A 26877-nucleotide genomic window follows, 5' to 3' on the forward strand; every position below is an offset into this window, starting at 1 on the left:
ATACCTTGAAACTCGTTTTGAAACTGCATCATGCAAAACATTTTCTATGTATAAAAATGCTCCTATCTTTATTAAAATAAGAAAAAAATGGTTATTTAACCCTCCAGAAGTCTTCTTTCTGAATATAAGGTATCAGAAATGTTCAGAGAAAATGTTTTCTAGTGTTTGATTTCGGACATGACCAAAAGGTTTACAAGGAGTATTATCAAGTGTCAACAACAAATGTACATTATTTTTATTTTTCACTTATTTAGGAGATTTAGAAAAGAAATAAGTGTCTGTCCTAGAAACAGCATCTGCTGTCCTGCACCTGCCACTGAAAATGTTGAATCAAGAATTGCTAGATCTTACCTGCTGGACTCGGCAGATGTAATGGCAATCAGAGGAGGAATCCTCAGTGGAAGTGTAGTGGGCCTTGGGATAGCCTCAGTATCATTCTTTTTATCCCAGTCTGCCTGTTCTAACTGCCTGAAAGCCAAAGGGGGAAGCTGGATGTTACGGGATGATAATCTCCGTACAAGATAGGGTTCCATTCCCTGGAAAGTCTCTTCATCCTCAGTGCTGTGATGTAGAGCTTCTTCTGAAACCTATGATCAAGGCAGAAAAATACCTATTATGTAAGAAAATACCTATAATGTTAATCTGATAACTTTTAAAATTCCTTTCCATAAGTTACTTATTATTTATACTTTACTATCATTATTGAGAAAATGAAAAAGAATTTTAAAATGCAGTAAAATATTTCTATGGTTTAGAAATCTTGGGGTTTTAAAAGCAAACAGAAAACTATTTTGCAATGAAATTAATACATTGCTATCTAAAATATGTACTCAAACCTGTATAGGGGACAAAAGTGCTCTGCATTAGACAAATTTCTTTCCCACAATATGCTTGCTTCTGTACAGTTTATCTACCTTTTGGAAGAAATGAGAGTCCAAATACCAATAATAAAATAAAAGTAGTAGTCAGATATTTGCAACTATACACCTCTCACTGAAAACAGGAGGAAAAAACTCTTAAATTCTCTCAGCTGTCCCAACTCCCATCTTTCTCTCTTGCTCACAGTAATTTCATGCTAATAGTAAGTGATGAGTACTTAAAACAACCACTATAGTGCTTAGAAACAATGAATAATTAGAACCTCTGAAGGTCAGGCCTTAAGTCTAAGCATTAGTAAACATTATTTTCCATTTAATCATCTAAAGTGCTCATAATACTCTGGAAGAACAGCAGACAATCCAGGAAAGAAGTCTCCAACTGATACTGATTTAAAGGGGAGAAAATTTCTTCAGAAAGTTTTTAGAACTTTTAAGAAACAGCTCACTATTATGAGAGAAAATTCTCAAAGAATTACTTTTCTGACAGCACTGATATGTTGTAATAATGAGGAGAAATTGGTGCTTTTTTCCCATGTCTTACACAAAGTCTTTTACCATCACTTGATAAATTCCCCAGCACAGATACCACTGTCTGCAGCTATTGCCTTGATTACTTTCCTGTGAAGAAACCCAAGTTCTGAGCAAGTCTAAAGATTTTCTACATCTAAACTAAGTTTAAACTACAAATCGTATGAGGAGCGGCTGAGGGAACTGGGTTTGTTTAGTCTGGAAAAGAGGAGGCTGAGGGGAGACCTTATCGCTCTCTACAACTACTTGAAAGGGGGCTGTGGTGAGGTGGGTATTGATATCTTCTCCCAAGTAACTAGCGATGAGAGGAAATGGCCTCAAGTTGCATGAGGGGAGTTTTAGATTGGATATTAGGAAAAAATTCTTCACTGAGAGAGTGGTCAAGCATTGGAACAGGCTCCCCAGAGAAGTGGTGGAGTCACTGTCCCTGGAGGTGTTCAAAGAACGTGTAGACATGTCACTTCGGGACATGGTTTAGTGGGCATGGTGGTCTTGGGTTGACAATTGGACCTGATGATCTTAGAGGTCTTTTCCAACCTTAATCATTCTATGATTCTATAAGAATTAGGAATACAGCATATATAGCTATATATAGCTATATATAGCTATATATAGCTATATATTATTATACCTGTGTCAGGTATCGATAGCTTCATAGTCCCAATACAATCCTTGAGACTGGTGCACCGAGTATTCAGCTCTAACAAACTAGAGTTCACATGTATATTATGGCACACAGGGTATAAAAAATAAAGCAAGCTAGACTATGACCACAATTTACAATCACACCTCCAGCTACACTGCAGACATGGCCTTCAGTTTGACCTGTCTCATGAGACCCTCACTACAAGAAGGATGTTGAGGTGCTGGAGCGTGTCCAGAGAAGGGCAACAAAGCTGGTGAGGGGTCTGGAGCACAAGTCTTATGAGGAGTGGCTGAGGGAACTGGGGTTGTTTAGTCTGGAGAAGAGGAGGCTGAGAGGAGACCTTATCGCTCTCTACAACTACCTGAAAGAGGGTTGTGGCGATGAGGGTGTTGGTCTCTTCTCCCAAGTAACTAGTGATAGGACGAGAGGAAATGGCCTCAAGTTGCGCCAGGGGAGGTTTAGATTGGATATTAGGAAAAATTTCTTCACCGAGAGGGTGGTCAGGCATTGGAACAGGCTGCCCAGGGAGGTGGTGGAGTCGCCATCTCTGGAAGTGTTCAAAAAACGTGTGGATGTGGCGCTTCAGGACATGGTTTAGGGGACATGGTGGTGCTGGATTAATGGTTGGACTTGATGATCTTAAAGGTCCTTTCCAACCTAGTGATTCTGTGATTCTGTGATTCTGTGATGAGGACTGATGCATACCTGCAAGAAAACTTGCACAACGATGTATTCACTCTGTGTGCACAGGGAGAGGCCTTAATGAAACACCTTTCATGATGAGTAATATTAATAAGCTCCATTTATACTCAGAGCTTGAGTAGTTGCTGTGAGCAAACTATTTCTAATTAAGTTTTTAATCACAAAATCTAAATTCATAATTTAGCTATTTTTCTTAATCTAGCTGTAATGTAGTTTAAGAAAATAAATATTATAAAATGGTATGCATTAATGCATGTACTCTGAAGCAAATCAACAGCAAAATCAATCACTGTGAAAATACTACAAGAATTAATGTGTTATAGTCATCCAGGGAGAAGTTTAACTTCAGGCTTGTATTCTCAATGCATGCATAGTGAATATTCAAGACAGCCGAACAAATTAGAAAATAATAAAGAAATTAATTGTAACTCTGCAAGAGCTAAAAATAATCTATCACATGAGGTTATTTTATCCAGTTCATCAGCTGGGCAGCTCTGAAAATCATAAAAATCCTTGAACTGCAGCCCCAGACAATCAGAATGAGATAGCTGGGCTGAGAAAGTGAACTTGGTGGGCAATTTCTTCAATTCATATGCAAAAATTAAGAGAGGTAGAAGATTGTGACATAAAGAAAATTATAAGGGAAAGGGAAGAATTCTAACTCAAATAGTAAAGCCAAGTTTTGGAGAAATCAAACAATAGGCACCTAATGCATATTTTGATGACATTGGAAAAGTAAATCAATTAGTGGAACAACAGGCCACTGATTCAGATACAAATACTGAGGCATCTAAACCAGGAAATGTTGATCATCTTGATTTTACTCATCTTAGCAAAAGAGAAGAGAAACATGCATTGCTAGTTTTGCCTTTTTTGTGAACACAGTTGTAAAAACCATAATGTTTACTCATGAGAATCATAGAAATGCTCTTTGGAAAGGGCCTGGTGAAGTTGTCCAGCATAACCTCATGCCCAAAATGGGACTACCCACAACACTAGACCACATCAGCCATGGCTTTGTCTGAATCTCAAAAGCCTCCAACAATAGAAATTCCTAATTTTCCTATTTAGGAATTAGATTTTCCTAATGTTCAATCTGAGCTTCCCAATCAGGGCCCCTTGGCTCTCCTTAAAAAGCATGCCACCGCTGAGAAGAGCTTAAATTTGTTGCCTTTTGCAACTGCTCTTCAAGTAGTTGCAGGCTGCCATCAGATTGCCTTTCCCCTCCTCCACAGGAGACTAAGCAAGCTCATCACTGACTTGATGTGCTCTGGGCCACAACCAGCCCTCTCCGGGGCTCCCAGCATGCCCCCTGATCCACTAGCTACTGTCACTTTGGCACGTAGCTTGTTATATTTATGATAGAGAGTGCGCTGTTGGGCTGCTATCTACCCTGCAGTCCATTGAAGCCCCCAGGTCATTCCCAGTAGGCTTGGGACCCAGTCAGTCACTTGCTTGAATGTGACAGTGCTTCAGGTTATTCTGTCTGGGTGTATTGTATCATAATATGTCATAATACCACCTTTGTGATAAAAAGAAATAATTTGGAATGTCTGATAAAATTATTAGGGCAGTATATACTTTGAACTGTCAACATAAAGACAGTTAAGTAGGAACGAAGATCCTTGTTTTATTAGGTATTTATAGTTTTTCTTCTTTCTTTACCATGGCTATGGAAGTAATAGAATAATTTCAAAATTCTTAGGAATCAGTGAATTTACATATTTTATATATTTCTTACCTTTTGAAAAATTGTGGTTTCTGTGCTAAATTCAGAAATAAATATAAAAGCGTGATGGTGGGTGTACAGATGGAGGACCGGCCAGTTAAGAGTGTCTTATAAAGCTGTTTTAGCTGTATGTCATCTTATGACTAGTCAAGAATACAGACTCATAACACTGAGCAAGATCTAAAGATCATCCATGTCAATAACCCATAAGAAGCCTGCCTTTGAAAAAGGAAAGAGCTGAAGGCAAACTGTGACACTAACCAATGACCAACTTTAGAAAATAAAAATGTTATGATAAAAGATTAATTAAAACAAGCACCTAAAGTTTTTATATGGTCCTTGACTGCTGGTCAGTCACAGAACCCAGTTGTAAAGTCAGCTTCTAACGTACACCTCACAATCACTACACGATGACCTTGGCAAGTCATTGATGAAAAAGCATAGACAAAAACACAGCAATTTTCCAATAAAACATGGCAAAAACTGTTTAGTTAAAAAAGTTCTGCCACCACTTGAGATGCTGCCGAGGAATTGCTTCACCATCATGTTTCAACTTTTCTAAACTGTACACAAAATGTCTTAGTTCATTCAAATGGCATACACGATGCTGTCTACATACCAGTTCACAGAAGCAACAGGTGATAACTCACATATGTTTGCATGAACTTGCATAGCACACTTTTAAAATTTTTTTCATATTGTCTTTCTGACTGTTGTAATGTTGATTTTAGCTTAGGATTATATACTTCACAACGTTTAAATTGAACTGCTTTTTAATGTAGATGGAATAGAAAAGAAATCTTTCAACACCAGGAAAGCAGCATTTATTTTTGCTTACAAGAATTGAATTATGTTAATTAGGGAATTATTTACATCAAATTGTGCATACTAAACAGGTTAGGCTCTGCTTTTTTAATCTATGAGGTGATAGGTTTTAAGCTTACTTACAAGTAAAGCTTCATAGCCCTTCCACCTTAGTGTCCTCAAAGTCCAAATTTTGGATATCTTTTTTATTAGGAGCATAAGGTGACCTTATAATTGACCCCCAAATACCCAAATACTGACAGAATCTATTTCCTCTGAACTCAGTAATTTTTTTCCTTTTAATTTATATATCTTTCTTTTCACCTATATTTCTCTATGTAATAAATGCCTCTTCCTTGGCTTTCTCACAGACTTATACTGAAGGTGTTTCCCTGGCTGCCTCTGCTCGTCTCTGGTTCTTTTTCTGACTACCCATTATCTTGCAACCTGGATTTTAGTCAGTCCCCCCAAAATCTTCTTACTTTCACTGTGTTAGTACTTCCCTAGGTTCTCCCACAATGTCACTACCTCGATTAGTCTCTTCTGTTATTTGTTGGTAGCTGCTTTATAAAGCACTTTCAATTTCTTCTTTCACTGAGTAAAAGATAGCTATGATATCTAGTAAGCTCTACACTCACTGATCAAGAGATCAAAAGTACAAATGTTGGCAAATATCACCATTGTAGCCTTTCCATAAGTAAGGCTTTTCCAAGTAGTTAAAACAGAGCACAGGAATGACTTATCTTTAGACAGAACTGAATGTCATACAGCAACAGAGAAAAAAATCTATCTGCACCATAATTAAAACTGTAGTATTAATAATAACTATTGCCTCCTTTCAAAATAGAGTACACAATTACATTATTTTGTAAAAATAGTTTAAACTACAGTCAAAAGCTTAATTTTAAAACTATAAAAAAGTAAATAAGGGCACAAATCAGCCCTTCTGAACATTGTTTTAGACTGAAAGTCTCAAAGGAAAAAATTAATTGCTCATATGTGACATGTTAATATAACGTAAAGAAAAACCTACAAAAACAATACTAAGAACATTGCGGTCACAGACCTAAATATTAGAAAATAGTAATTAACAACCATGTATGCTACCTCAGTTCAATGTTCTTATGTTTACACGTTACAAAAGAGTGATTAATTGCATGATAAGTATGGCCATATTTCAGGAAGAACCTTGCCTTATTTATTGTACAAAATTGACACCTCAACTAATGAGTACCTATTTAATATTTTATTTACTCTCATTGTTGACTGTGACTGTGTGCTTTATTTACTACACATTACACAAGTCCTGGCTTGCACACATAGTTATTATAATTAAGAAGAAACAATGGAAATGGAAGTCAATTCATTTAGTAAGGGATGAAGAACCTTCACCTAAGAAGGAGAAGGAGAAAGAATCGGAAGAGACAGCCTGTTCTGCAACAGGGCAGCCACAGGAACAGGAGGAAGAAGGGACTGAAATCATAAGTGAGATGGAAATCACTCGATCCCTATCCCTAAGTGAGCTGCAATATATGAAGAAAGCTTTCAGCTGCCAACCAGGCAACTGAGTTGGTTACTCCAATGTTGGGATACAGAATCATAGGATCACAGGATAGTTTGAGTTATTTAGTCCCACATCCTGCAATGATCTGAGACATCTTCAACTAGATCAGGTTGCTCAGAGCCCTGTCCAACCTGACCTTGAAGGGTTCCAGGGATGGGACACCTACCACCTCTCTGGGCAACATGTGACAATGTTTCACCACCCGCATTGTAACAAATATCTTCCTTAGGTCTAGTCTAAATCTACCCTCTTTTCATTTAAAACCATTACACCTTGTCCTATCGCAACAGGCTCTGCTAAAAAGCCTGTCCCCATCTTTCTTACAATCCCCTTTTAAGTACTGAAAGTCTGCAATAAAGTCTTCGTGGAGCCTTGTCTTCTCCAGGTTGAGCAACCCCAACTCTCTCAGCCTGTCTTCACAGGGGAGGTTCCCATCCCTCTGATCATTTTGGTGGCCCTCCTCTGGACCCGCTCCAACAGGTCCATGTCTTTCCTGTGCTGAGAGCTCCAGAGCAGGACGCAGCACTCCAGATGGGGACTCAGCAGAGCGAAGTAGAGGGGCACAATCACCTCTCTCTACCTGCTGGCTACGCTGCTTTAGATGCAGCCCAGGATATGGTTGACTTTCTGCACTGCAAACGCACATTGCCGGCTCCCGTCCAGCTTTCCATCCAGCAGTACTCCCAAGTCCTTCTGGGCAGGGCTGCTCTCAATCCCTTCATTCCCCAGCCTGTCTTGGATACTGGGGATTGTCCTGACCCTGGTGCAGGACCCTGCCCATGGCCTTTGTGAACGTCATGAGGTTCACATGGGCCCATTCCTCAAGCCTTTCCAGGTCCCTCTGGATGGCATCCTGTCCCTCAGGCATGTCAACCGCACTACTCAGCTTGGTGTCCTCTGCAAACTTGCTGAGGGTGCACTTAATCCCACAGTCTATGTCACTGATGAAGATATTAAACAGTACAGGTCCCAGTACAGACCCCTGTGGGATACCGCTTGTCACGGATCTCCATCTGGACATTGAGCTATTGACTACTACCCTCTGGATGTGACTATCCAAACAGTTCCTCATCCACCCAACACCCCACCCATCAAATCTATCTCTCTCCAATGTAGAGAGAGGGATGTTGTGGGGGATTGTATCAAGGGCCTTACGGAAGTCCAGATAGACAACATCCATAACTCTTCCCTTGTCCACTGATGTAGTCACTCCATTATAGGAGGCCACCAGGTTGGTCAGGCAGGACTCGCCCTTGGGTGAAGCCACGCTGGCTGTCTCAAATCACCTCCCTGTCCTCCATTTGCCTTAGCATAGCTTCTAAGAGGATCTGTTCCATGATCTTCTCAGGCACAGAGGTAAGGCTGACAGGTTGGAAGTTCCCAGGGTCCTCCTTGCTACATGGCCTCCTTGCTATTGGCCTGCTATAGCAGCCTATATGCAGGCCAATAATCAAGAAATAAATGGTAAGGAAGCTCAGCAGCTGGAATCCCTTGCTAGGGATAAGGCCATTTACAAAGGGATCCTAAAAGGCCGAGTCCTCAGCCTTTGTAGATGACTCCTGTTAAGTGTGGAGAACAAGTATCATTTTAAGGAAGATCTTGCAAATTTCCAAAGAAAATGGACCACCACAGGGGGAGGTATCCAATATCTGAGGGAATTAGCTGTGGAGGTGATCTATAGCAACCGGGATGACAACCAGGTGTTCAAAAAGCCAGATGAAATTCGGTGCACACAGTCCATGTGGCAAAATTTTGTCCAAAGTGCACTGACGTCATATGCCAACATCCTAGAGATGAGCTAGACAGAAACAGAGGTAGCACTTGTGGATGGATTGGCCAGCCAGCCCTGAGAATTCAAAGATAATCTCACTTCCTTCCTATGGGCCTGCACCTCAACTGTGGAGAAATTGACCCAACTTTGTGCCAGCAGTCCAAGGATAGGCCTTCCTTACCCATACTGAGCAGTGTCTCACCTATTAAGAGTCAGTCTTTTTCTGTTCAAGGGAGGGTACAGGTGGTGGACACCATGTGCCACCCTATTCTTCTATCTGCATGACCAGTGGGGAAGACATAAGGAATTGGGATGGTGAACATATCTGGAGACTAGAAACTTGGGTACAGGAACTGCAGGAAAAAACAACAGCCCAAAGGTATCCATCCGGGAAAATTACTGCTCCAGCATCTGTTGGGCAGAGCAGAAGGGCTGATTGTATTTTTGACCCTGATGAAGAGACTTCTGATTTGCAGTTACAAAAACCAAGTAATGAAGACTCCAACCAGGAATAGAGGGGTCCTGCCTTTGGCCAGGCAGAGGAAAGGAACAACCAGGTTTACTGGACTGTGTGGGCTCGATGGCGTGGCACATCAGCCACACAGGAATATAAAGCTCTGGTGGACACTGGTGCAGAGTGTACTCTAATGCCATCAGATTACAAAGGGGTAGAATCCATATGTATTTCTGGAGTGACGAGAGGATACCAAGAACTGTGTCAGAAGCTGAGGTAAGCCTAACTGGGAATGAGTGGCAAAAGCATCCTATTGTGCCTGGTCTGGAGGCTCCATCTGTCTTTGTCATAGACTACCTTGGAAATGATACTTCAAGGACCTGAAAGGGTACCAGTCGGCTTTTGCAGTAACTGTTTTGAGTATGGAGAAGATTAAGCAGCTGCCTAGCTTGCCTGATCCCTCGGAGGATCCTTCTGTTGTGGGGTTGCTACAGCTTAAAGAACAGCAGGTGCCAACTGCTACCATAACAGTGCACCGACAACAATATCACACCAATCAAGATTCTCTGGTTCCCATCCATAAGCTGATCCCACAACTGGAAAGTCAAATGATCAGTAAGACTCATTCACGTTGTAACAGTCTCATGCAGCCAGTGCAAAAATCTAACAGAGAGTGGAGGCTAACTTTGGAGTATCGTGGCCTAATGAAGTCATGTTGTTTCTGAGTGCTACTGTGCCAGACATGCTAGAATTCCAATATGAACTGGAGTCAAAGGCCTCCAAATGGTGTGTGACAATATCACCAACACATTTTTCTCAATCCATTTGGCAGCAGAGTGCAAGCCACAGTTTTCTTTCATGTGGGGGTGTATCCAGTACACCTAGAATCGACTGCCCCCGTGGTGGAAACACAGTCCTAGCATTTGTCATGGATTGATACAAACTGCACTGGAACAAGGTGAAGCTCCCAAACACTCGCAGTATACTAATGACATCATTGTGTGGGGCAACACAGCAAAGAAAGTATTTGAGAAGGGAAGAACAATTCAGATTATTCTGAAAGCTGGTTTTACTATAAAACAAGGTAAGGTCAAGGGATCTGCAGAGGAGATCCAGTTTTCAGGCATAAAATGGCAAGATGGGTTTCATCACATCTCAGTAGATATAATCAATAAAATAACAGCCATGTCTCCACCAACTGAAAAAAAAGAAACACAAGCTTTCTTAGATGTTGTGGGTTTTTGGAGAATGCATATGCCAGGTTACAGTCTGATCATTACTGAGTGACCCAGAAGAAGAATGACTCTGAATGGAGTCCTGAGCAACAGCAAACCTTTGAACAAATTAAATGGGAGATAGTTCTTGCAGTATCACTTGGGACAGTCTGAACAGCACAAGATGTGAAAAATGTGCTTTACACCACTGCCAGGGCCCAGAGCCCCACCTGGAGCCTCTGGCAGAAAGCACTTGGTGAGACTCAAGGTTGACCTCTAGAGTTATGGAGCTAGGGATATAGAGGATCTGAAGCCCATTACGCTCCAATAGTGAAAGAAATATTAGCAGTGTATGAAAGAGTTTGAGTTATTTCAGAAGTAGTTGGTACTGAAGCACAGCTCCTCTTAGCATCTCGATTGCCTGTGCTGGGCTGGATGTTCAAAGGCAGGGTCTCATCTACACATGATGAAACTGATGCTACATGGAGTAAGTGAGTCACATTGATAATGCAATGGGCTCGAATGGGAAGGCCCAACCACCCAGGAATCTTGGAACTGATCATGGGCTGGCCAGGGGGCCAAAACCTTGGTGTGTCACCAGGGGAGGTGACTCATGCTAAAGAGGCCCTCCTGTATAATAAATTACCAGAAAATGAAAAGCAATATGCCCTGTTTACAGTGGCCAGCTGGCTTTAGATACTGCTGAATCGAGAAATGGCCAGTACTTTACCTCTGTAGTGACTCATGGATGGTGGCAAATGGTCTGTGGGGATGACTACAGCAATGGAAACAGACCAACTGCAGCACAGAGGCAAATCCCTCTGGGCTGCAGAATTGCAGCAAGGTATTGCTGCCCAGGTGGAGAACCTGATTGTAAAAGTGCATCACATAGATGCTCACATACCCAAGAGTCATGCCACTGAAAAATATCGAAACAACAAGTAGATGGACAAGGCCGCTAGAATTGAAGTGGCTCATGTAGATCTGTCCTGGGAACATAACAGTGAGCTCTTTATAGCTCAATGAGCCTGCAAGACTCAGGACATCTATGAAGGGATGCAATATACATTGGGCTCATGATCGAGGGATGGACTTGACCATTGATGCCATTGCAGAATTTATCCATGAATGTAAAACATGTGACATAATCAAACAAGCCAAGCATCTAAAGCCTTTTTGGTATAGAGGACAATGGCTGAAATAACAATATGGGGAAGCCTGGCAGGACGATTATATCACATTACCACGAACATGCTACGGCAAGCACCATACGCTTAGAATGGTGGAAGCAGCTACTGGGTGGTTGGAAACGTACCCTGTGACCCATGCCACTGCCCAGAATACTATCTTGACCCTTAGAAAGCAAGTTTTATGGCAACACAGCACCCATGAGAGATCTGTATCAGACAACGGAACTCAGGAGGAGTTGGAAGTAGTTGTGCAGTTGGAAAACTATGATGTAATTGCAATCAAAGAAACGTGGTGCAATGACTCACACAACTGGAATGCTGCAGTGGGTGGATATAAACTTCTCAGAAGGCATGGGCAAGGAAGAAAAGGCCACAGGTTAAACTCTTTATGTTAGGGAGCGTTTTGGCTGTCTAGAGCTTGAAGATGGCGATGAAAAGGTCAAGTGCTTATGGATAAAAATCAGGGGAAAGGCCAACAAGGCAGATATCATGGTGGAAGTCTGTTATAGACCACCCAACCAAGATGAAGAGGCAGATGAAATATTCTACAAGCAACTGGGAGAAGTCTCACAATTGCTAGTCCTTGCTCTCAAGGCAGACTTCAACTTACCAGATGTCTGCTGGAAATTCAATACAGGGGAGAGGACACCACCTAGGAAGTTCCTGGAATGTGTGGAATATAACTTCCTGATACACTTGGTGAGTACACCAATTAAGGAAGGTAATACACCAGAGCTGTTGTTTGCAAACAGAGAAGGACTTGTGGGTGATGCGACGGCTGGGGGCCATCTTGGGTATAGTGATCACAATATGATAGAGTTTTCTATTCTTGGAGAATTAAGGAATGTGGTTAACAGAACTGCTACCTTGGACTTCTGGAGGCCAGACTTTGACCTGACCACAAAGATGTTGTGAGGTTACACAGGGAGAAAATTAGAAGGGTCAAAGCTCAGCTAGAACTTAATCTCGCTGCTGAAGTAAAAGACAATAAAAAATGTTTCTGTAAATACATTAACAACAAAAGGAGGGCTAAGGAGGATGTCCGTTGTTTATTGGATGCAGGGGGAAACATAGTGACAAAGGTTGAGGAAAAGGCTGAGGCACTTAATGCCTTCTTTGCCTCAATCTTTAATAGTAAGACCAGTTGTTCTCAGGGTACCCAGCCCCCTGATCTAGGAGACAGGGACGAGGAGCAAAATGAAGCCCCCATAATCCAAGGGGAAATGGTTAATGATCTGCTACACCACTTAGACACACGCAAGTCTGGGGCCAGATGGGATCCAGCCAAAGGTACTGAGGGAGCTGGTAGAAGTGCTCACCAAGCCACCCTCCACCGTTTATCAGCAGCCCAGGCTAACTGGGGACGTCCCAGTTGACTGGAAGTTAGCAAATGTGACGCTTATCTACAAAAAGGGCTGGAAGGAGGTTCTGGGGAACTATAAGCCTGTCAGTCTGACCTCAATGCTGGGGAAGGTTATGGAGCAGATCATCTTAAGTGCCATCACATGACACATATAGGACAACCAGGTAATCAGGCCCTGTCAGCATGGGTTTATTAAAAGCAGGTCCTGCCTCACCAACCTGATGTCCTTCTATGACAAAATGATCCACTTATTGGATGAGGGAAAGACTGTGGATGTTGTTTACCTGGACTTTAGTAAAGCCTTTGACACTGTTTCCCACATCAATCTTCTGGAGAAACTGGCTACTCCTGGTTTGGCTGGGCATACTCTTTGCTGGGTAAAAACCTGGGTGGATGGTTGGGTCCAAAGAGTTGTCTGATGAATGGAGTTAAATCTCGTTAGTGGCCAGTCACAAGTGGCATTCTGCAGGGCTCAGTATTGGGACTGGTCTTGTTTAATATCTTTATTGACTATCTGGGTGAGGGGATCGGGTGCTCCCTCAGTAAGTTTGCATATGACATCAGGTTGGGTGGAAGTGTTGATCTGCTAGAGCGCAGGAAGGATCTACAGGGGGATCTGGACAGGTGGGGTTGATGAGCTGAGGCCAACTGTATGAGACTCAGAAAGGCTAGGTACCAGGTCCTGCACTTGGGTCACAATAACGCCATGCAATACTACAGGCTTGGGAAAGAATGGCTGGAAAGCTGCCTGGCAGAAAAGGACCTGGGAGTGTTGGTTGACAGCCAGCTGAATATGAGCCAGCAGTGTGCCTGAGTGGCCAGGAAGGCCAATAGCATCCTGGTTTGTATCAGAAATAGTGTGGCCAGCAGCACTAGGGAAATGATTGTCCCTCTCTACTCAGCACTGGTGAGGCCGCATCTTGAACACCGTGTTGAGTTTTGGGCCTCTCACTACAAAGACAGGCATTGAGGTGCTGGAGCGTGTCCAAAGAAGAGCAACAAAGCTGGTGAAGGGTCTGGTGGACAAGTCTTATGAGGAGTGGCTGAGGGAACTGGAATTGTTTAGCCTGGAGAAAAGGAGGCTGAGAGGAGACCTTGTTGCTCTCTACAACTACTTGAAAGGAGTTGTAGCGAGATGGGTGTTGGTCTCTTTTCCCAAGTAACAAGTGATAGGACAAGAGAACAATCTCAAATTGTACCAGGCAAGGTTTAGGCTGGGTATTAGGAAAAATTTCTTCACTGAAAGGATTGTCAAGCATTGGAGCAGTCTGCCCAGGGAAGTGGTTGAGTCCCCATCCCTGAAGGTATTTAAAAGACATGTAGACATGGCTCTTAGGGTTATGGTTTATTGGTGGACTTGGTAGCGTTAGGTTAGTGATTGAACTTGACCTTAAGGGTCTTTTCCAACCTCAATGATTCTATGATTCTATGATTTAAGAAACAACTTCATAAACACCTGGGCCAAGGAGTATGTCATTGACTATGTGTGTCACACCCCCTATCATGCACCAGCCTCTGGGAAGATTTAACGATCCTATGGCAGGTACATCTGCCAAGAAAAGTTGGTTTGGTGGTGTACTGTGGGATATCATGTACACTGAGTGACTTGTTTCACGTGCCCCACTCCTGGTGCCACCAAAGAAAGACACTTTAGCCAATGAGCATTATTGAGACCATATATGACCATGAGCCCTGATCCGATGGGTATAAATGGAGTCCTGATAGAGGCTCCTTTAAGTCCTCCTTTGGAGCCTTGGGTCTGCGACAGGAGGTCCTCCGCATGGCAAGGGACGCCTACGATGGATACTCCTCAAGGTTGAGTGCCCTCACTTTAACATGTGAGTGAACACATGCTATGGATCCTCCCTTTTCCTCAAACGCTAAAAGTTTTTAGGTGACTCTTGTAGTAGTACCGCCCATGCTTTTTTTCATTGTTGTTCTGTAGCTAAGTGTGAGCTAACTCTGATGATATTTGAACTTATGTGTGTGAACAGTACAGATGTTTGTTTCTCACAATAAAATTGTGGTTTCTCATAATAAAATAAATAAAATTAGTTGTGGTTTCATCTTCTGTGGTCAATGGTTTTGTTCCATGACAGATACAATGCACTATATCAAAACCAATGGGTACTGGGACATTCAGGCATTGGAATACAAATTTAACAGAAGCCATCTAGCTAGTTAACACTAGAGGATCTGCCAGTGGACCCGGCCCTTCCCAATCAAAACTCCTATGCCCTGTAGTATGTATAAGGAAAAGGACGAGAAAAACATTCTGGGTTATTCCTCCCTTGGGAAATGGCAAACCTATTTGTATGACTGTTTTTGCTGAAGGATCTGGGTACACTTGGAGGGTAATGCAGAAGGATGAGAAGTCTAATGGTGATCACTTCAAGGCGATCTAATCCTGAGTGAAAATAATCCATGATTTAGGTTGTATGATGGCAGTGTTTTGTGATGCTGTATATGTCACCACTGCTGTGGCTGCCATATATCAAAGGTATAAGAGCAGGTACCTCTTGCTGCCAAGCCAGGTTAGAGGCAAGAAATTCATGTTAAATCTTGTGGCCAAAGTGACCAGGGGTAGAGATTGCAATGGAAATACCTTTAAATTGTTGTAATACATGATTTGAGTTCTGCCTTGTAGGCAGTACTACAGCAGAAACCACCTGGATCAATGAAGGATGAACCTCACAAGAAGCAGTGCAAGTGCAGCAGTGACCCAACTTGAGCTGTTTTTTGTGCCCAGTAACTCCACAAAACATGCCATCTCTCCTGTCCTGAGTCACCACCATAACAGATGGACCCCAAAGGCATAGACCAAATGAACTTAATCAACATTGTATGGATATTTATAGACATTTTACAGACATTTTAGGGGGGAAGAGGTAGTTAATGAGGACATGTTAAGGTAGTGTGGGACCTGAGCATTGTGTAAATAGTATGGAATAAGGGGTGAAGAATGTACTGGTTTTGGCTGGGACAGACTTAAATTTCTTTATAGGTGCTTGTATGGGGTTCTGTTTTGGATTTGTGCTAAAAATAGTGTTGATAACACACTGATGTTTTAGTTACTGCTGAGCAGTGCTTACACAGCGTCAAGGCCTTTTCTGCTCTTCACACTGCCCTGCCAGCAAGTAGGCTGGGGATGCACAAAAAATTGTGAGGAGAGTTGAGACAACTGACCCAAACGGACCAAAGGAATATTTCATAACATATGACATGCTCAACAGTAAAACTGGGGTGGAGGTTAGTGGGAGGACCGCTGCTTGAGGTCTGGCTGGGCATTGGTCAGTTGGTGGTAAGCAATTGTTTTAATTTGCATCGCTTGTTTTTCTTAGGTTTTATTTTCCTCTCTCTTTGATTTTTTTTTCCTTCCCATTTTTTTTTAAATTCCTTTTTAATTATTAATTTTTTTTATCTCAAACTATGAATTTCTTTCTCATTTTTACCATTCCGATTTCACCCATCCCACGGGCAGCGGCAGGGGAGTGAGAGGAGTGAGAGCAGCTCTGTGGTGTATAGCTGCTGCCAGACAGTCCTCATAAGTTTTTCTTAGGTGCTTATCATCTCAACTGCTACAGGCTTCACAGGTGTTAATTTAACTCTGTAAAACTCACTGACGATACAAGGACAGCATATCTCATCTTTATAGACAAGATTCAGAGTCACAATGAGATAAACTGAAAAACAGCCTCTAATTTTTCTTGACCAATTTGCGAAATACAAGTTTCAGAATACTTCACATTAGCTTCCCTTAACATCATGAAGCATATTTTCCCCTGACTTTAATTTGCAAGAGTTTAGCTATACATGTTTGCAAGTATGACTTGCAAAACACTGCTGGCTCGCAGTGGACATTCAGAAAATAAGGAAAACAGTAACTGGACAAAAAGTTTTCTTCAATTTTTTTAGTGTTATATTGTATTTCTGTCTTTAAGTTTTGTAGAAGCAAGATTTCTCTAAGGTAGGAGACTATTATCTTAACTTTCAGACCATTGTTTCACTCCAAATATTCCAAAGCATTTGCTAAACATCTTTCAAGTTCTGCAAGAAATGGGAAGAAGACTGTAGTAACCACTGCTACACAGTCCTTACTGATCCCACAAGCAGCTTTAGCCTACAAAGTCATGTCTAAGAGAATATGTGACCATGCCATTGAAGTTTACCCTACTATATATATTATATATTGTAATAAAGCATAAGGACACACAAAAAAGGTAATTCTGGAACTGCCTGATTTTTGAGTGCTTCACTTTCTACCTTACTGATTTTTATTACAAATTTGCATGTAACGTTTAGCTCTTGTTTCAGAAAATAGATGGCACATTTCCATCATGGGGGGTGACATTGACATACACTTCATTCCTCAGCTAAGCTGAAACTTTAGATTGACTACAAAAACCAATGATATGTAAACAAGTATTAAAATAGAAGTAGGAAGTCGTTGTTAGGTAGTCATCTATTTAGATCTGTAGTAAATGCAAAATAAGAACTTTTCCAGTGAATATTCCAGATATGCTGTATGTAGGAAAACATGAGATTTAGGAATCACTGGTTTTGTTTTCTGTCAGAGTCCTCGATTCTGCTTCAGGCTAAGTATTTTATCAGGTTATTCTTTCTCTCTTACTCCAACACTGTCCCTTCTCCCCCAGACCGTGCAACATGTTGCCGTACATAGTGAAAGTTATGTTTTGCAAGGGACTACCACAGCTTGACATAGCAGAAATGCCCATTCCAAAGACAGAAACACCCTTTCCAAATGTTGCAGGGAATACACAGAATGTAGTTTCTTCTTGGTGAGAAAATATACATGCCATGTCCTTTTTCCCTCATCTCCCACAGAGAAATAGCCAGAGAGACTCAGAAGTATCTTTCTGGAGTAGTGTTGCTGATCATACCTGCAGTAATAGAGAAGGTACATGCTCCTAGATGCTTCAGTACCATGTGTTTTCCACACAAACATGTTACTTTTCAAACTTAAACTCAGTTTTTCCTGTACTTCCTTAAAATCTACCAAAATTCTCTTCCCTATTGACTTTTCTTCTCTTGCCCTGCCTTTTGCTCCTATCCATTTCTTGAATTGGACAATTATTTTCTTTCTATTTTCTTAACACCAACAGAAGGCCTCCAAGAGCCCAGGGAAAGCAGGAGAAGAAGGCAGACAACTGCACAACTGATTTCTGTAATTTTCTTTGACATCTGTACTGGGTCTGGCTGGAATGGAGTTAGTCTCCTTCATAGCAGCCTACATGGTGTTATGTTTCGGATTTGTGACCAAAACAGTGTTGATAACACACTGATATTTTAGCTATTGCTGAATAGTGCTTACAGTGTCCCGACCTTCCCTGTTTCTCATGCTGCACCCCCCGGTAGTAGGCTGGGGTTGCACAAGAAGTGTGAGGACATACAACCAGACCAACTGACCCCAGCTGACCAAAGCTGACCTTTGCTATATGATGTTGTGCTAAGTAATAAAAGCTCACTGAAAGCAGGAAGACTGAGGGCATTTGAGGTTATGGCACTTGTCTTCCCAAGTAACCATGAGACATGCTGAGGCCCTGCTTTCCAGGATAAAACAGAATTGAATGTGTGTATATATAGATATATAGATATATATAAAAAAAAATTTTTAGAGGTTTATATTCTGACTATCCCTGTGCAAATTTTCACAAGGATGGCAACAGATGCATATGTGGTCTAAAGTGTGAGAGTGAAAGAAAGTTTACCATCCTATTTTAACCGGTGGAAAAGCCTCATTCATGTTAACAGTTGAAGTATCTTGAGTTATATTTGTGAAAATAATTATCCTAAGAAAGGCAACTAGTATAGGTAATGTTATCCAAGGTTGCAATTAAGGCTTTCCTCAACTGTAAACAATTTATACCAGTATTCTATTATGAAATTGTTGGGCAAGCATAACAACAGCCAGCGCTGTCATTAACACAAAACCACTAAGAAAAACAACCAGGCTTTGGAACAGCAGGTATCTGACTTGCTACATAAAGTGATCCAAGATCCTAATTGCTAATAAAAACAAAATAATTCCAAGAAATAGTTCTGGTCCTGACATTTCTGATCTCTGAGAATGTATACAAGAGAAAGGAAGTTCCTGTAAGGTGTCTGTTAATGAAATCAGTCAAACAGAACATTTTAGGCTTTCTTTTTTATGTTCAAGATTTGGAAGACTCTCTCTTAATTCCTGCCCTGTAACCAATTCGTTGAATTCTAAAACATTATATTTTTTTAGATACCAATTAACCTACTTCAGCTCTTTTTCTATAGACCAGACTCCAGGCTGGGTCATTTAAAATGTCTGCCTCCTTATTCCATTCCTTCCTTAAATCCCTCTGCTAATTTGATGAATCATTTTCTGGCTAACTTAATGCTCATGAGATCATTTGCTAGCCTTCTCATTAGCAAGTATGTTTCTTAGTCCTTATCAGTAATTGCTCATTAGTAGGCATAGATTTTTGTGCAACAACAATTTATTGTAATCTAAGGAACAAAAGTCAGCCACATATGACAAGCTTGCTAGAAAATAAAAACAACCTGTGAGAAGTCAAAAAGCAAAGAGTCCTGACATGGAAATATGGATTGTTTTTAACTGGCATTTCTCTGCAGGCCTCTTGACAGACTTAACAAATTTACCTATTTCTCACCTTCCTTAGCTTTTCGTTGAAAAACATTTTTTAGAAGTGTCACAGTATGCATCTCTAACAAAGTAGTTGTGTAGTGCCAGTTCTTGAATCATCCATAACCAACCCCCCCGACACACCCTCCCATCCTTTCCATCTGCTGCTCAATCATGTGACTACTGACATCCTAAATTTTATCCATTCTCTTCCAAGAACAAATAAGGAGACTTCCAAGTGCTTAAAAAAACCCAGCACTGCAGTCATTCTTCTAACAACTTAGACATGCCAACATAGTGGTCTTTAAAAGAATACTAATTGCAGAAAAAAAGATACAGCTTCTCAACCTCTGTGTGCATTCTTGCATTACCATGTCAATATACATCATGCCCACAGCAGTAGAATAAAACTAGAAGGTAGCTGAAGAACAGGTAAAATTAATCACCTCGGTTTGTTTATTTGCAGCCCAGAGGCATACAGAGTACCAAAGAGCCAGATGCCACAATGAAAATTCATTTTGGAGGTTTGATACGTGAGGCAAACAGTTTCTCCTAATGAATAATGGTGTTGTTTCTAGCCCACCTACAGAACAACTTCTTGACTCAGCTCTGTGGTTGGCTTGAGTCAGAAAATAATAATCTCTAATAATTCTTCCTACTTCTGTTCAAAATAATTCTCTCATCTGCACCAAAACATTTTAAGAAAACTGCCCAAATATTTGTTTTTTACTTTTACTTAGAATAAGTAATTATTATTTTTTGTTTTACCAGAAATTGACATAGTAATGATAACTAAGTATTCAAACAGTTCATCTAAACAGACAGTGGGTGAGTACTGACTGTTTTAAATGCCAGGATTATAAATACATTTACAGGACACAGAAACTAGGTGCTGGCTTGAGAGTATTAATATCTGGACTTTCTTCTCAGCTTTATTATGGATGTTCATTGTTACACTGTCAATTATTTCACCATCACCATGCTTTAGCATCTATACTTGAAAAACTGGTATAATTATTCCTGCCTATCTATTAGTGTATTTGAAATCCACCAGCACTGTGTATTAACATATCTATTTTAGTTCTAGACTAAACACGCTACCCTTCCTTCAGGCAATTCCCTACTTTCCATTCCTACATATTCTCCATTTCTTCCTCACCAATAACCATTTTAATACTTTGAAAATATAACCCAAGGAAACTATCAAACCAGTATAATGTTCTTGCTCTTAGATTCTTTATTTTTTATTAAAAATTAATAAGCCTATATTATTCACAGACCATTTCAATGCTGCGTTTCACTCTGACTAGATTCATTGCTGCTTATTATTATTAGTGCTGCTGCACTATGGAAAAAAGAGAAAACAATGATGATTCATACTTTTAATCTCATAGTTAAATAGAATGAACCTCTATACACTCAAGCAATTCTTTCCCTCTTTTATCTATGATACAAATATTTTTAGTACCTCTAAAACATGTTCAGAATAAATTATTTGCTAAATCTTTCAAGTGGTTTAAAATAATTACACCATTTAAAATGTGATTATATATCTCAGCACAAGTTACAAACTATTAATGTACATAAGAAAATGAACAATTCTTAGTGATAGTATAGTTAACTAGATGGAGATGGTGGAATTGTTAATGGTGCAAGAAATACCCATGTTTATTTCTGTTCTATATTTCAAAGGATTAAAATTATTTATTCAATGTAAATGACACAGAAGTACTTTCTAGGCCATTAGTATGGAGAGTTTTCTAAGAAAAAAAAAATTAAGTCAGCAGATCAAATGACTTCTACTGAAAAACCCCAAGAAAGTTAACAGAGTCCTTTAGCTCTTGTAGCAATAACAAATCCTGGAAAGCAAGTGAAGTCCTAAAGGACTGGAAGAACACCTGTTCTAACAGAACAAATTAGGAGACACAAATTCCAACAGAAAAGTGAGCCTACCAACATCACAAAAAGAAATAAACTTCTAAATTACTATAAAGATGTAAGAGTAATCCAGGGAATCTGACTTTATAAGAAACAGAACTTCTCAAACAAAACATTGGCATTTTGATTGTACATAGAACTGGGTTTTATAAGGCAGTGAGATAAAACTGATGACAAAAATAATGCTATACGAATACGACTGTGTCTGAGGCAGATACCCTGGGAACTTGCTACAGGACTTTCAGGTTCCCAGCCCCACTTCCATGGCATTTTAAGCTTTTTAGCTGAGCAGAGAACTGAGCTCTAGCTCAGTAAGCACTCCCTGTTCCTGAGCTATATTCTTAGAATCATAGAATCATTTAGAATGGAAAAACCCTCAAAATCAAGTTCAACCATTAACCTAACACTTCGAACTCCATCACCAAACCATGTCCCTAAGCGCCCCATCCACACATCTTTTAAATATCTCCAGGGATGGTGACTCAACCACTTCCCTGGGCAGCCTTGTCCAGTGCTTGCCAACATTTTTGGTGAAGAAATTTTTCCTAATATCCAATCTAAACCTCCCCTGGTGCAACCTGAGGTTGTTTCCTCTTGTCCTATCATTTGTGACCTGGGTAAAGGTGGGATAGGTCTATCTCAGAGGTACAAAATCCAAGGCCCCAGCCTCAGGACTGTCTGTGCATTTCCAACATCCTCAGGCCAGGTAATGATTTATTAGGCAGCTTTCCTGGCCCTGCACTTTTTAAATCATTTTTTTTCCAACAAGTTTTTCTTTTTTATCTCTAGAGACTATTTTTCTGACAGTATAAGTTTTTTGAAAGCATGTCTGCAGCTAGGCAGGTGGAAAGCGAAGGGAAGGGAAGGGAAGGGAAGGGAAGGGAAGGGAAGGGAAGGGAAGGGAAGGGAAGGGAAGGGAAGGGAAGGGAAGGGAAGGGAAGGGAAGGGAAGGGAAGGGAAGGGAAGGGAAGGGAAGGACAAATGCCAAAAATAACTAAAGCAAGTTACTCAAAGTCATGGTGATGACATAAACAGTTTTGCATTTCAGATCAGTTCAAATAGGAGATTATGCCAAGAGTACTGCATTCTCTGCTGCACATATAATGAAAAACTGCAGGTATACAGACTTAGGTAACTTGATTAAACAGAAGTCCTGGAAAGAAGTCCTTTTATTGGTCTTGTCCAACTTCTGGAAATAAGGTGCATTAATAGTGAGTTTTTTCCAATAAATGCCCTGCAATAAGGCTGTGACTTTCCAAGCACATTACAAAATGTTGGCTCCTGGTAGTGGAGCTTGACTGTATGACATGGCCATAGCAAAGACATGGTCTTCCTCAGTAGAAGGACAGAGGTCCTTCTATGTCATTTGTTTCCCAAAAGGGAAATTAATCTTTTTTAATACTAGTCCAGATACAATTCTGAGTATAGAGCTTTTTTCAGAAGTCTTTACGTCCTACTTTTCAACTCCAAAAATCGTGCCACATTTGCAAAATCAACTCCATTTCAGTTGAACACTGAGGGAACTACAGGCCTGTCAGCCTAACCTCTGTACTGGGGAAGATTATGGTAGCGGTTGCCCCCTACAGGGCACCTGCAGGACAACCAAGGGATCAGGCCCAGCCAGCATGGGTTCATGAAAGGCAGGTCCTGCTTGACCATCCTGATCTCCTTCTATGACCAGGTGACCCGCCTAGTGGATGAGGGGAAGACTGTGGATGTTGTCTACCTGGACTTTAGTAAAGCCTTTGACAGCGTCTCCCACAGCATTCTCCTGGAGAAACTGGTGGCTCGTGGCTTAGACAGGTTTACTCTTCTCTGGGTGAGGAACTGGCTGGATGGCCGAGCCCAGAGAGTTGTGGTGAATGGCGTTAAATCCGGCTGGTGGCCTGTCACAAGCGGTGTTCCCCAGGGCTCGGTTCTGGGGCCGGTCTTGTTCAATATCTTTATTGATGATCTGGATGAGGGAATTGAGTGCTCCCTCAGTAAGTTTGCAGATGACACCAAGTTGGGTGGGAGTGTTGATCTGCTGGAGGGTAGGAGGGCTCTGCAGAGGGATCTGGACAGGCTGGATCGATGGGCAGAGGCCAACTGTATGAGGTTTAATAAGGCCAAGTGCAGGGTCCTGCACTTTGGCCACAACAACCCCATGCAACGCTATAGGCTTGGGGACAAGTGGCTGGAGAGCAGCCCGGCGGAAAGGGACCTGGGGGTGCTGGTTGACAGCCGGCTGAACATGAGCCGGCAGTGTGCCCAGGGGGCGAAGAAGGCCAACAGCGTCCTGGCCTGTATCAGAAATAGTGTGGCCAGCAGGAGTAGGGAAGTGATCGTGCCCCTGTACTCGGCACTGGTGAGGCCGCACCTTGAATCCTGTGTTCAGTTTTGGGCCCCTCACTACAAGAAGGATGTTGAGGTGCTGGAGCGTGTCCAGAGAAGGGCAACGAAGATGGTGAGGGGTCTGGAGCACAAGTCTTATGAGGAGCAGCTGAGGGAACTGGGGTTGTTTAGTCTGAAGAAGAGGAGGCTGAGGGGAGACCTTATCGCTCTTTACAACTACCTGAGAAGGGGTTGTGGCGACGAGGGTGTTGGTCTCTTCTCCCAAGTAACTAGAGATAGGACAAGAGGAAATGGCCTCAAGTTGTGCCAGGGGAGGTTTAGATTGGATATTAGGAAAAATTTCTTCACTGAGAGAGTGGTCAGGCATTGGAACAGGCTGCCCAGGGAGGTGGTGGAGTCGCCATCTCTGGAAGTGTTCAAAAAATGTGTGGATGTGGCACTTCAGGACATGGTTTAGGGGACATGGTGGCGCTGGATTAATGGTTGGACTTGATGATCTTGAAGGTCCTTTCCAACCTACTGATTCTGTGATTCTGTGAGGTATCAGATATTAATCTGTGCTAATATATTAGCACGTATTAGTCTGTCTGTGTGGCACTTTTCTGTGCCACAACTAATAATCTTTGCAATGATTTCCATCACCAGGACAAGAAAGCAGCATGTTCTGTGGAAATCTGGCTGAAAAAAGAAAATGCTCTTTTTTAGTGTTATGAGACAGGCTGGTTTCTGGGTTATCCTGTTTTTTAATCCTCTGTCTGTGCATGCAGCTGAATAACATAATAACCTTCCTAACTTGTAAGGAAAATAAATTTTAGAGGACTAGGAGTGAAATGAAATAAAGTATCCTATCATTTAAAAGAAAAGTTATAAAAAAGAGTAATACTGAAAAATTGTAAAACAGAATTAATAACAACTTTGAATAGAGACCAAAAGAGATCAGTTGGACCAATAGGAAGAAACAATAGATTCTGATCTAGTCATAATCCAGCTCAGCTACCCTTACTATTATGCTGCTCTAGGAAGTTCCAAATTAAAATTTACCTTTATAAAATTTTAGAATTTTATAAATTTTATCAGACTGTAAAAAACCAAGAAACAACAAAGTTTAGGTAAGCAGATGATATATAGAGTTAGCTTTCTTGAAATTCTTAATTTTCTTAAAGAAAAACCTATCAGAGGTAGTTGAACTAAATAAAATGACGTACCACAAAATAAAAGATGATAATCTTCTATAGTAATGCAACTAGCCATTATTCCATGCTGTACTTTAACAAGCATTCCTGAAAGATGTTAACCTATAAGTAAAGAAGCTTAAGCAAGAAGCTTCTAAATCTCAAAACTGAATTTTTCAAGTCCTGATGACAGTTTGAAGGAGATGCTTAAGGAAACTGTGTTAGAAAAAGTTCAAGAGTAAAAGAAATCCACCTCCCACTTTGATAGCTTCTATTTTTTTTCAACAATTTTAAGATTTCTTTAGGTAAGGGTTTCATTTGGACTGTTGCATTTCATAGGCATCAACAGAAATTCATGGTTAATTCCATTAATTTATGCACCTTTTGTTGAAACTGTCTATATAGTTTTCTTTTACATTTTATAATTTTTAGTTCTGTAATTTAATTACATTTTCTGTTAAAAAATACTCCCTTTTGCTTTTAAACAGATGCCTGTGATAAGATTGTTCTCTATGTCTTTCTGGATAATCCCTAATATTCTATTGGACTTTTTGATCACTGCTGATTATTGAGTTGATTTTTGCAGAGAAATATTCAAAATAATGTTCAAGATCTTTATTCTTAATTGAAACAGATCACTAAAAATCCTTTAGTATGAATGTATAATTTAGTATTTCCCACGTGTATTTGTTGGTACTTGTCAATACTGTTAGGTAAGGGATACAATCTTTTGAAATACCTTAAGACCAATTCAATGGAATTATTAGCTTTAAGCAGTTTAAAGATTTTTTTTTCAGCAAACGGAGAAGCAGCTTTTATTTTTAGCACACTACCTTGCAAACAAGTACCGATAAAATTGCCAGTTAAAGATGTTTGAGAACAGTCCCTGCCAAAGATTCTTTGTTTGCACCTATAGGCTCAGACTAATTTCTTAAAGGAGAGAAACTGCAAAGCCAGGAAGTTCTTTGATTTCTTATCCTTAGGTCAATAGGGAAATAGAATTTCTACAATTATATTTAGGGAAGACTTTGAATAATGCTGGTGTGGGAAGACAGACTGGGAAATAATTTGCAATGTAATCCTTACAGAATTATCAGCAATCTGACAGGAAGCAACAGGTTGGGAATTTTCTGCAACACTAGCTAGTAAAACCATTCAGCTCAAGTTAGCTGTTTATAGTCTATTACATGATAAAGAGGAAAAATATTTTGTTGTGTGTAATTGCAAAACATATCTTCACAGAGGTAAGTAAAACAGTGCACACAACACAACGCAGTCAGAATTTCAGGATGATCGTCCTGTAACTGTTAGTAAGCCATGATTTAATTAAAAAAAAAAAAAAAAACAAACCCAGGGATTATTAAAAAAATCCTAACAGCTGATCAAAAAGGCTTACAGAACCTACTGTGTCAGTAGAAGTATGTGGAGAGTTCTGCTAAAGACATATTTGATAATTGGAAAGGCACTGCCATATCTAAATACTCAAAACAGCGAAGACAGGAAAATGAAAAATGAAAGAAGGAGAAGGAATGAAAGTCTAAAGCCAATTCTGTTGTGGAGTAGAAATCCAAACACCCACACAAATACATGCCTCCATGAATAACCCCAAGATTATAAATTTATTTCTGTAATGATCTTCCCTCCACAAATGTTTGTTTTCCTTGCAATCAAGGTACAATTTAAATACAGTTTAATTCTGGCACTCCCATTTACACATAAAAATGTCCAACCTCAGCTGAGTAATGATTTAAACTCAGTTAAGTTGAACTGCCTGGGTACAGACAGAAGTTCAAGTGATAATAACATTCAAGATTGTAATCTTACAGAGGAGACAGATAGGGCTGCTACATCTCTGTGTTCATGCTTCACCATGTGATTATTATCACATGGTTAATTCAATTATAACTCAAGGTAAAAGCTCAGTAAAAACCAGTTCCATAACAAGGACATCACATT

At 40.6% G+C, this 26877-nt stretch overlaps 1 protein-coding gene across 1 annotated transcript in view; it reads right to left on the minus strand.

The window, feature by feature from the left end:
• PDE4D (phosphodiesterase 4D) overlaps nt 1-26877 on the minus strand; it is a gene marked incomplete at both ends in the record, with an annotated part of 545358 nt that overhangs the window by 452184 nt on the left and 66297 nt on the right. Inside the window, one exon of the mRNA XM_082012779.1 lies at nt 352-587. Within this exon, the coding sequence (XP_081868905.1) occupies nt 352-587 (236 nt within the window). The remainder of the gene's footprint in view (nt 1-351; nt 588-26877) is intronic.

Source organism: Phaethon aethereus (genome assembly GCF_964289735.1).
Source record: "Phaethon aethereus genome assembly, chromosome: Z".
Taxonomy (NCBI): Eukaryota; Metazoa; Chordata; class Aves; order Phaethontiformes; family Phaethontidae; genus Phaethon; species Phaethon aethereus.